The 12,077-nt window shown below is 38.9% G+C and overlaps 2 protein-coding genes across 2 annotated transcripts; both read right to left on the bottom strand.

Annotated features, from left to right (window-relative positions):
• Positions 1-3: 3 nt before the first annotated feature.
• On the bottom strand, positions 4-3,116 carry LOC140766259 (nuclear envelope-associated protein 2). Its single transcript, XM_073105754.1, has 6 exons — positions 2,761-3,116; positions 2,050-2,297; positions 1,852-1,959; positions 756-1,217; positions 547-648; positions 4-409 (listed from the first exon to the last, which is right to left on the bottom strand). The coding sequence occupies exons 2-6, from the start codon at positions 2,209-2,211 to the stop codon at positions 242-244; spliced, it is 1,002 nt and encodes a 333-aa protein (XP_072961855.1). The 5' UTR covers positions 2,212-2,297; positions 2,761-3,116; the 3' UTR covers positions 4-241.
• A 2,226-nt stretch (positions 3,117-5,342) lies between these two features.
• On the bottom strand, positions 5,343-11,157 carry LOC140766071 (novel plant SNARE 13-like). The gene is made up of 10 exons (XM_073105479.1): positions 10,788-11,157; positions 9,316-9,408; positions 8,993-9,086; positions 8,863-8,900; positions 8,440-8,537; positions 8,153-8,232; positions 8,024-8,080; positions 7,159-7,251; positions 6,982-7,056; positions 5,343-5,772 (listed from the first exon to the last, which is right to left on the bottom strand). The coding sequence occupies exons 1-10, from the start codon at positions 10,862-10,864 to the stop codon at positions 5,677-5,679; spliced, it is 801 nt and encodes a 266-aa protein (XP_072961580.1). The 5' UTR covers positions 10,865-11,157; the 3' UTR covers positions 5,343-5,676.
• Between the last annotated feature and the right edge of the window lie 920 nt (positions 11,158-12,077).

The following is a 12,077-nucleotide window of genomic DNA, read 5'->3' as shown; positions in this document are numbered from 1 at the left end:
TCATTGCTTAAACTATGATTCAGATAAAGATAAGCATGAAGGTAGTTAACCTGCACCTTAAACAAAAATAGTACTAATGCTTCTAGAATTCAGCTAGATTGCTGCACAACTCAGAAACATCAACTAGTTCATCTCTGCAACATAGCCTAGATAAGTTATCTACTCCACAGATAAAACTGTCTCAACTAAATACTGGACTCTGGATTCCTTTACATATGAGCAGCAAAATGAGGGGATCCTTTCACCGCTTTGCAATGATAACTAAAGCCAACATAGACATTGAAACAACAAATTTGAAGCCAGAGCTTTCCCAGAAGTTCTGATTGTCACTGCAGCCGGATCCATTTTGCTGCTTCATAGCTAGTTGATCTCTCAGTTCTTTCAGGGCCTTGTCTCTTCTCTCTCCCATCTACACGTGCAAGAAAATATTGGATACAATGTGAAAATAAGGAAAAACGAGTAGGTAGCTTCCAATTTAAAGACATCTTCAAATCAGGACTTGCAAAATCATCGATACAATGACTTTAAAGTTCAGAAATAAATTACCCTCTGAAGTTTTCGCATCTGAGATCGTGATTCTTGAAGACAGAATTCAAGTTTCAATACCCTCTTTTTCAGCTCCTGGTCAGTCCTCTTATGCTTTTCCAGCTGTTTTATAAGAACAGGAAACACATATATAAGAAACACAACACTGCAAATGTGAAAGAGCACCCATACTAACATCAGCATGTCATACTGGTAAAAGTAGGACTCACTTGCGATTCTAATTCCTCAGTTTTATGCTTCCAATGCGCAGATAATATCCTGATTTCATCTCTCAATCTGGCAATTTCTTCATCCTTGGCATTCAAATGCTTATTAATATTCTCAAAATTCTTTGGTGAAACTTCTGCTAAAATCTTTCTGAGCTCACAATCTTTGTTATCTCCAGCTTTGGCAAATGCATGCATGATCTCATTCTCTATTCTTACAACTTCATCTTTCAGTTGCCTTTGTGAGACTTCCCTTGTCTCAAGATCCTTCTGAAGATGTTCTAGCTGCTCACCTAGCTTGTTGACTCGGATCTCATGCTCTTTTAGCGAACTATTCTTCTCATCGAGTTCTCTCAATAACGAGAGACATTGAGATTGTGCTGACTGAGCTGATGCAGCGCTTGCTTCTGCAGTGGCTTGGGTGATTGAAAGTTGTGATCTTAAATCATCCAACTCTTTAAGATACTGTGATGATAAAATAACATTTAATTAAAAATCAAAGATAAGTATCATAACAGGGAAGGAAACCCAGTATGATATTTATAAAGGGTTCAACTATAGAGCCTAAAGTAAAGGATGGAAGTAAAACAAAAGATAGCAAATATAGTAGTAATTGTAAGTTGTAACTGTATAAGATGGATAACCAAAAAAAAAAGGATAAGACAATTAGAAGAGGAATCCTCTTCAGATATTATAATTGAGGGTTGTTGATTGTGCATGCATGTCCCCCAGACCCCAGTTTCTTCTGATAATTTCATATTGTAAAAGAAAAATACATACAAGGCAAAAGAATTTGGTACGAACTAAAATCACAAAATAAAGATTATGGATAGAGTTAAACAAACTAGATCATAAGACAAAACAATACTGCCAAACAAATAGTAATAAGAATGATAATAATGCTAATGCACAGTTACACACAAATAATCCAATAAGTAAAAATATATAAAGCGTGAATAATCCTCATTGTGGAAAAGTACTAAAGAATATATTACATTATCTCTGATGCCTCGTGTACAAAATAGGCACTAAATGCTGAAATACAAGCCAAATCATGTAGTACAATCAACTCCAAGAAGCATAAGGATAGACCTTTCACCTGTTCGGAACTAGATGCAGATGACCTCAATTTCTCGTCCCTCACTTCCAAACACTTCTGCAACTGTATCACTTGCTCCTCCATGCTCCTTGCCTTCGACTCAGCAACCTACCCAAAAACCAAGGAAATTTCTTATCACAGACACCCATGACCAAAGAAGCAAATATCACCTTCATGATAAGGTAACACGGAACCGACCTGCCTTGTCCTGGCCTCCTTAGCAAATGACTCTTCCTGTGAAGCCAACCTACATCTAACGTCCTTAAGCTCTGCTGCCAGAGAAACAACGTTCCTTCTAAAGCTCAGCTTCTTCTCATTGAGATCCTTCAATAGCGGATCAACCTCCAACGACGCCGACATCACCAGTTCAAAATAGAAGAATCCCTCTTTACTCTACCATGCAAGAAAAATGTCCTAAGCAACTCCTTCCAGAAATATATGACAGCCTGCGCTAGAAGAAACAGGGGCCTCAAACTTTTTCACAGCAAAGTGGATGGATTTAACTCCACAAGAAACCCTAGCTAGCAGTTTGCAAGCCCATCAAAGGTTTGAAAGTCCTCTTTTTTTTCTCACAACCGGCACTGTTGCATTAAATTCGGATGGCATACCAAAACAAGCAGTAGCTTTCAATACAAAATAATATTGAACAATTAAACTAAACAGGATAGGATTTTTTTTTTCTGGATGCCAATACTAGCGTGTGGATATAGCCTACTATAATCTCACTCAAAAGGAAAGAACAAATATTTCTTCAAAAAAAAAGAAAAACTTGATTCGACGAAAAAGAAACAGAAAATAAAAATAAAATAAACGAACCTCGTACTCTCCCACAAGAAAAATAAAATCAATCAAAGCAGCGAGTACAAAAATCTTTGCAAGCGTTCCGGTCACGAGTAAAGCGTCTCTTACCAAACAAAACCTCGAATAAATCCAACACTAATAGAAGGTCGAGATCACGAGATTCTTCTCGCCTCCACCGCAGCTTTCCGCATCTAAAACCCGGATGAATCCATTTGAGATAGTTTCACCTCGCTTCAGATCAACATAAACACCAAAGTAGAATCTCTCCACTCGCCTCCTGATCTCTCTCTCTCAAATATAAAGCTTCTTCTCCCATCGAACACATGAAGACTTCGCTACAAAAGGAAACTTAGGGTTTCTTGGATCGAAACGACGAAGGTTTGGGAGACATATTTCCGAGAAGAAGCAAAAGAAGAGACTGCGATTAATGAGGTAGGGTGGGAGTAGAGAATAGATACAGAGGAGAACCGAGAGTTGCGTTGTTTACTTAAGGTTTTACTTATTTATTTTAAACAGGTTAGGTGTAGTACGGACTCATCCGAGGCTTAGGCTCGGATGCGATCCCTTGTCCCTTCGTTCGAATCACAGCGCGGCAAATCCAAATTTCGACTTCGCTCCCGGCTGTCGACGTACACGTGGCGGTCAGGATTCGACAGCTGGGGGTCCTTTCTATTGTTGCATGGACAAAAATACCCCCAGCTAATTGTGGAGCTAAATAAATAAGATCAGTGCCTTAATTTAAAAATTAATTGGGCATCGCTATCAGGAGCGGCGGCACTGCTACCACGTGAAGCGCTGGTGTGAAATTGAGGAGCCACGCGGTGAGTGTTACATTACATTAGAAAGCTTTTGGCGTTCCTATTTAATCGACTCATCTTATCCCTTGCCTAAGTTATGATTATAATTCTCGTTTTATTACCACCCTTTTTATTTTTTATTTTATTATTTGGTAATTATGAGACGTATTTATAATAAATCTTCCACGACAAGAGTGTTGTTGCTAACTTAACCTCCAAATATTGTTATGGTAGAATGCATTCTCCTGTACATGAATAATAATTATCTAAGAAGGTAATTGCGTGCTCCTGCTTAAATTCGCCATAGATTTATGGTCAACGGAACTTGCCGAGCTCTATGTTGGCCCTTATTAATTAAATAAGGTTGTTCTATCATATTGATTGACTTCGTTATATGCGTAGTAATAATGCAACAGCAAATTCCTTTGCGTTCGAGGGTGGTGACGGAACTTATCATCCGGATTCCATGTAATTGGTCAGAGTAGCCACTCTTGTTTCACTAATTTCTACCTCTCGGATTAAGTCAATTCCAAAGTTTGTTGATTTTGACTGGCGCAGTGGTGTGGTGTGTCAACTCTAAGAATCATGACGAGGCAGAAACCGTAGTCCGTAGCACTCTTTCTTGGATTTGGGCTTGCTGTCCACGTGGCGGCTTTATTCGGAATTAAATAATTGGGCCCCTTCCCTTCCCTTGTGGAGGAGTGAGGACAGCATCAAAAGGCAGTAGAGACAAGAATGGGAGCGCGAAGTCCGGCTCCGTCGAAGGAAACAAATTTTTATAACGAGACTACTCTCCAATGAATGTCCATCAGGGTCGTCTTAACTTTACCAAATCACCCTTTCAAATCCGAAATAAAATTTTGTTCGGTTGGAGTTGATTTACGATTTGGGGATTTTTAATAAACAATTAGACTGCTGCCATTTCTTCAATTTACAAAAAGTATATATGCAGAGACTGCTCAAGAGGGTATTTGTTTATGAGGTGGGGACCAGTTGGTGCACATGGTCATTAAGAGGGAGGGAGATAGATGCCTTGAGAAAACGCATCATATATTCATTCATATTACTATCTTATTAGTCCGAATGGTTTCTGACCTTTTTACACCGTTACACGGCTCAAGGAATAATAATAGTTCGTTGTATTTATATCATCACTGATCACAGCCACCACGTGAACCTTACCTTCCCTTCAAGTTGTTAGAGAAGCTACGGTTTCGGGTTAGAACGTGATTTAGACATTATTAGTTTTTTTTTTTTTATAGGTGCCCATACATACATACATACATACATACATACATACATACATACATACATAATACTGTAGAACAATAAAGATGAATAAGATTAGTTATCTCTCTTTTTTTTTTCTTTTCTTTTCTTTTTTGATAGGGGAATTAAAAGTTGATCGTTATAAGTCATTACTCTTGTGGTGATGTTCAATAGTTATATGCCCATCAAGCTGTTGGAAAAACATTATCTATAATTGTGAATCTTATCCCGTCATAATTCCCCTCCACTCCACCTCATATGCCATATACCCTAACATCACCGCGTTGAGAAATTCCCACGTCGCACCACAAATGAAGGACGTTGCACAAGAGCCTGTGTCCCCGAGGGATGAAGAATAGCATTTACTTATGTCACGATTCACGTGTGATTGTCATACCGAACCATAGCATTCAATGACCTGACATCCAATTAAAACATCACCTCTTGAATCCGAAATCAGGCACAAGGCCAAGCCTCAGCGCAAGAAAACTTTCGGAAAGCTACATCACAACTTGAATGAGAAGACTCCACGAAAGAATTGGCTTATTTTTATGACAGACCATCAACTTGGACATCGACAGTCTAGAGACCCATCAATGCGAAAGACCAATAGAAGAGCATGTAAACAGTCCAAACAAATCGATATATGCATGCACTCATAATAGTTTGGTGATTCCTTGTCATAGTTCCATACCATGTACACAACAAAATGCGAGAGCGAGAGAGAGAGAGGGAGGGAGAAGATTGGGTAGTAAATACAACCCAAATCTCAAACTAATGACCCACAGCGTGCAAGACCAGCTAACATAAATGATAAAATGAGGAAGGAACAATATACAAGCACAAAGATTTGTAATATACGGCAAGGATCGTCAGCCTTGTTTGTTGAGATCTGCATATTCTGATGATAATCACCCAAGGAAAATGGAGAGAACAAAAGCACTCTGCTTAGTAAACATTAGTTGAAGGCTATCGACAACAGCCTCCTTGCAGCTGGAGCAGGTGGTGCCAACCCAGGAATATCTGGGATGCTTTTGTTATTGGGGTGTACAATCTGAAAGTAATGAAACAGCATACACAAATTAATTATGTATGTTGCAGAAGTACAAGCATAAAATACACAGTATGCTGCATTGAGTACAAATAATACAACAGTATGAAATGCTCTACATATCCACAATAATGTACAAGCACTCCTTCGATATTATAATATAAATTGGGAGGGAAGCAGTATATATAAATCAACTGATATGGCAATGCAAGTATTAGAAAATATCATCAAGCATTAGCTACAACTAATTGTTCAAGAATTCCTTGCATATTATGAGATATAAATTGGGAGGGAAGTAGTAAATATGAATCTACTGATATGGCAGTGCAAGTATTGGAAAGTATCATCAAGCATTAGCTACAACTGTTGTGGCGAACATTGAACAAGAAATTCGAACAATGAGTGGTGGGTGGGAGCAACGATGGTTGTGCCGACCGGTACGGGGCATGTCGGCAGTGTACTGGAACATGAACGAGGGGTGTTATAAGACACCCCTCCTAGCAACGATCTTCATTATCAATCTCATCGTCGAGCTTTCCGTTGTTGCTGACCTCATCGTTCCTTGTTGTTCGTGTGTCAAAGATCATCGATGAAGGCACCATTTACATTCGACACTTTGACGCCAATACCCTAGTTCGAAGAGGAAGAAGAGATCCAGATCCACAGTTTAAATTTTTATTCAACCTGACCATCCAACTGGCTCGAGCTCTTCTTCCTCGTCGAGCTAGGGCATCGGCATTGGAGTGGCGAATGTGAGCGGCGCCTTTATCAACAATCTCCGCCATGTGAACAATGGACGACAATGAGGTCAAAGAGTGAAGGTAAGTGAGTAGTAGTTTCCCTCCTCTTTTCTTCTCCCTCTTTTGCAGCACAGGTCGTGCCAGGCACGACCATCCTTTGAATGGGAGGAATGGTGTGGAGAGAGAGAGAGAGAGAGAGTGTGTGTGTGTGTGTACTTGACTCTATATCATGTTGAAAAACTGAACATACAAAAGCCTTACTATTGTAACCATAAGTAACTCAATATAATCACAACTTATATGTTGTCAAAGCAGTAGATGAAGACAAATTATTGTCAAAGAAATAGATATTCACATCAAATTTACTTGCCTTTCTGGTCCTAGGGCAATGTTTCCAACTAATATGGCGCATCCAACTTAAGATTACAAAAATATGGCATATCCTGATATAAGAAAGAACATAAGAATATACCTTCACAATGATGACTGCAACCACACCACAGACAATCAAAAATAGCAACATCATAATACATTTATCTGTAGCCACCTGGAAGCAAAAAGTTTAAAGTTGAGAGAGGTCAGATACTAGCATTACTGGAGAAACGAAGAAACTTGATGTACATGCAGAGTGCAGATACAGAAGGCCCACCTGCCTACCAATCTCTTTCACCAGTTGGGAAGCCTTTTTAATGGAAAAATGAATTGTATCCAGCTCATTAACAATGCGACCCATTTGTTCAGTCTGTCAAATGATACAGTAATATACTATAAAAAAGGAAAACAACAAACTTAAACTCAATGAGCCCTTATAACATATTATACAAATCAGTTAGAATATCAAGCTTAGAATTGTCTAATGTCTACTGACACAAGCTGGGCCAAGCTCAGCTTTGATTTAAAGTTACCAATCTGGATTTCACAGCCATGCTAGAATTTAATCCAGCATAGGTTTGACTGCACTGAACTGATGATTGGAGTACAGTGTGACTTCTGTCAGATTCCTCATAAAGGTTTCATAAGTTGCATTTCAAATTATGTGTAGACCAAAAAAGACGAATCACTGTAAATCAGAAAACCCAGAAAAGCTAAATTTCACAATACTAAGAGAGATCAAGGGGATGTTTTAGCAGGTTTCCTATGTATTGCTGACATTCAAGTTGAATATCTGAAGATATCGGAAGAAAAGAAACAAGAAAGTACAGAAACAAGGTGACAGGAACACACTTCTTTGCATTTTCAAATGCTATATATTTGCTTAATATATTACAAGAGCTAGAGGTTAGTTATAGGCCATTGTATTATTTTCAATAGGAACTGTTATTGACTAATCTATGTATTGCTTTCAAAAGAAGAAAGCTATAAGTTAAGGACCCTAATCCAAATGTTTTAAAAAGTCACAAATATGTATCAAGTGACTATGATAAGGCTTGGTCTGCGTTTGCACTATAAATCATCTTAACTGCATCAAGTAACTTTGCTATTGATGATATTTCAAGCTTCTAGCATGTTCTTACCTGACCCTTAAGGTTTGCAGCAGTCTGAGATCCTACTTCAACAGTTTGCTCAACAACCTACAAAAGAACTTTCGTATGAGAACAAGAACAAGAGCAAGCAGAAAAAGAGTTCTGAAAGTCACACTGCACCATTTTTGAACGTTCAATCGCCTGATCAGTCTCATCCATCTTCTTTCTTCCAGCATCAATAAGCTCTTGATTAGACATCGCTGCAAGACGACAGACTTATAAACCTTGATAAGAAAAAGAAATTCAATAGTAGGACCCATTTCAACCTCATATGCTACACAATTCATCTGCTAGGGACTAGGAGAGGTATAGAAGCTCCAACCTCCAAGTTGGATAGATTACAATAGAAAAGGAACATTGAAAGCATTATCTTTCCCAATTAATAGGGGAATGAGACTCCAAATCACCTGATGCCAGTTGAACATTGTCCTCAGTTACAGGATCGTTTCCTCCAGCTCCCATGTCAAAGAGTTCGACTCTTTTATTACCAAGGCTACTTTGGTACCTGCAGGCCATCACAATTGCAAGAAAATTACATTATCAGCCTGGACCCGGAAAAAAAAAATCAGGATACAATTTCCAAATAAAAGATTCAAGAAAAGGCACGATAGAAAATGCAGAAAAGAAACTAGAAAAACATAGCATCTTTACTGAAAAGTGAAAACAATAACAAATTGGAAATTCTAGTCAGATTCAACTTGACTACTTATATAAAATTAAATCACAATAAAACTAGATTGTTTGTTGCCTAAAGCCACAATAAAAGTTAATGACAAAGATTTAGTTTGCTTAGAACAAAAATGTCACTGCAATAAATACTTAAGACTCACGTTTTTCTCAGGGCGACATATGAATTCAGCTCTTTGATCTGTCAAATTGCAGTGAAAAGTTATCACATGTAAGCAGTAAAAGAAGAGATAAATTAACTACTGTAAAGGTAGAAATCTAGAAATCACCAACCATGGATTGCTTTTTCTCATTGAGCTGCTTATTAACCTCAGGAGGATTTCGACTCTCATCTTCCTTAAATTGACGATCAAACTCTTTAATCAGACTGTGAAGAACAAGGCTTTGAATAGTCAGGAGCACATAATAATCATGTGGTATAAGTTTATAACTGAACATGATGCAGAAACAGTAAACTAGTCACAATTAAAACTTCCAAATTGGATCTCAGAAGGTATGGTACCATGCGTGTTTGTATGTGCATATAAGCACACCAATGCTGAAACAATTCAAGCAAATCCTGTTACAGATAAACAGAAGGAAAGATTCTGACCTACCGCTTACACTCCCTCATTTTTCCAGTGAGTTCCTCCAATTGCTTAGACTGTCTGTTGGAATCTTTAATCTTGTCCAATTTTTGGAATCCATTTCTGTACCAAATATCAGAAAAGGAAAGCACTCACAGTAAGTAACAAACACAGGTTTCTTAGGTACTGCTCACATATGGGCATTTTGAACTACTAGCGATATTATTGCAACAACTACAGTCAGGAAACCAAAAATGAGGTACATGCATATACAGGTTTTGCACCAGCAAGTAAGGCTGCTACTATAGTGGGAGAAAGAAAGTAAAACATAGAGTCAGTTATGTATTGAAATGCATAATATAAAGATGAAGGCACATGAGTTTTAGCATGACATTCTTTTCATTTCTTTTTCTTTGAAGAATATGAAATGACTAACTTCATATCTGGCCAATTTTTTTCAAAAAAAATAAATAATAATAGCTTCCTAAGTGACTTTGAAACTGGAGAATCCAATACTGAAAATAGTTAAGATCTAATGTCTCATTAAAAGTTTTTCTTTTCTACCTTATTTACTTTACATCGTTTCTTCTGCATCAACAAACAGTTAGGTTGTTCCATGTAACAGCACACTAAGTTCCAAATATACTGGAAAAGCAAACTAGTATTTTTACATGTCAGAAGTAACGAGAAAACTTTATGCATTAGGGTCCTGTCATAACTGTCTTAAACTGCACTTACAAATCAAAAGGCATTACTTGCTAAAGAGAAAAGAGTAAGATCTGTCTCTATTTCTGGTGAGCCATAGCCATATATCTATCCAAACAAAAAGAATCCCATGAACATTAGATTGGCATCCTCATGGTTAAACTGAAAAAGTGAACAATGTCATTCATTTAGGCTATCAAAACACCCAAGGGAACATCTTTTGAAAGATCTAATCCATCATTCCCAGTATCTTTCCCTGTCAAAATCAAAGATTTTCCAACCAAGTTATGACATTACCCTTCGAGACTTGTAACCCACCAACTTGCGCATACTAGATTCTCCAAGCCAGGCAAGTATTCCTTTTCATTTTTACTGATCCAAACTAGGGCATCTTGCCCGATCTAGTAATACTTCACTTCCAAACCGTACAATTTGGACGTTCCTTCTACAGATTAATTGGCCTTGCATTCCAATAACTTTCTACAAAACTCCAGCATTTCTGCGCAGTACCAGGAATACCTAATTGCCACTCCAAAATCAGAAAGAAACCCTTTTCTGGCTACATTTAAGAAGCATTTGTGCAGCAACCCAAGAGAGAGCCAATAACATGACGAGAGACCTAAAAGTCAAAGTTTCTTCGTATGTTTTTTGGGACAAGATCTTTCTTACTAACCAAAAACTTCTTCCCTCCCAAATTTGACCACAACTTCGATTTCACAAAAGAATTGAAAAATATTTCAATGAATTCAAAGCACAATCGATGAGAATAAAAGGATCAAATCGAAGAGAGACCATACTGAAGGGCTCGGAAGATGTCTTGGATTTCCCCATCAATCTGTTCCAGCTCGGCACTCATCGGCAAACCATTTGCCATGATCTTCTCCAGGAATCAGTATATCTTCGTAGAAATCGCCCAATTTCGAAGCTTTGCACCACCGAATCAGGAGTTCTAGATCAAGTGCCACGGGTTCGAACCCATTGAAGAGGAAGGGGAAAATTATTAAGGGCTTGCAGCCGGAAAAATACCTGGCCCTAATCGTCACCGATAAGGGACCGGGAGGAATAGATCGACGAGGGTATCCAGCGCACCTTCGAAAACCCTGGGAAGGAGAGAGAAGGCGGAATAGTTCTCGGAATAGCTTTTTCGAATACTTTTGGACGAAAAATTTCGGGGTCGAGTCTAACATTGAGCGCGATGCGAAGCACGGGACGGCATCTGATCGCGTTTAGTGGCGATCGGACGGTTAGCATAATGACGAAACGGGGCCAACCGCCAAGGGGCGGGAGGTATTTGATGTATTGCTGTTTGGTGCACATTGGCCAAGGGCAGTGGTTTGTGATGACAGCGTGGAGTCGTGAGTTGGAATGAGCTGTCGGGCTTCGGGGGAAGCCGACGAGGCCTTCTTGACCATGTGAGATGTGGGCCCATAGGAGAAAAGAACGTGCCACCCATCAAGCTATTCAGAACTAATGGGCCGGCCTGGTTTACTGACTTCTCTGACGAGTCAATGATCGTCAGGTCAGATGTATATCGACATATAAATTATGCGTATTCAAGTATTTTGATCATATTTTGATGCACATATAAAGGGTCATGTAAAAAACTAACGTCGAAAACCATGTGTGTTGTAACTACGAAGGCAGTAGCAATGATAGTGATGGGACCACGAAGATGGCGATGGCATCGACTAACAGAGAGAAGGGAGGTGCCAACAATGATAGTGACACATAATGAAAAAGGTCGGATCCTGAGAGATGACTGTGGAGAAGAAGGGAACGAGCCTCAATGGCCATGGTAGTAACGGCCTTGGCCTTGACAAACATGGCGACAGTGACCACAGTGGCCCTAGTTGAGCAAAACAGAAAGAGGAAGGAGAAAGGAGAAGAAAACAAAGAAAAAGAAATAGAAAATGAACGATGAAAGAGGAATAATAGGAAAGGAATGGAGGAAAATAATTGCAACGAAGGAGAAAATACCCTTCCTTTCCTCCCCAAAAGAGGACTAGGAGGAAGGGAGATGGAATAGCATGTTGGCGATATTGGTGGGACATCCTTCGTTGATACCAAAAAAGTTCAAACCAACCTAT

This window comes from Typha angustifolia, chromosome 8 (genome assembly GCF_048772165.1).
Source record: "Typha angustifolia cultivar Huaian chromosome 8, ASM4877216v1, whole genome shotgun sequence".
Taxonomy (NCBI): Eukaryota; Viridiplantae; Streptophyta; class Magnoliopsida; order Poales; family Typhaceae; genus Typha; species Typha angustifolia.
Note: the sequence above shows the minus strand (reverse complement) of the source record. Positions and strands in the feature narration are given on the sequence as shown.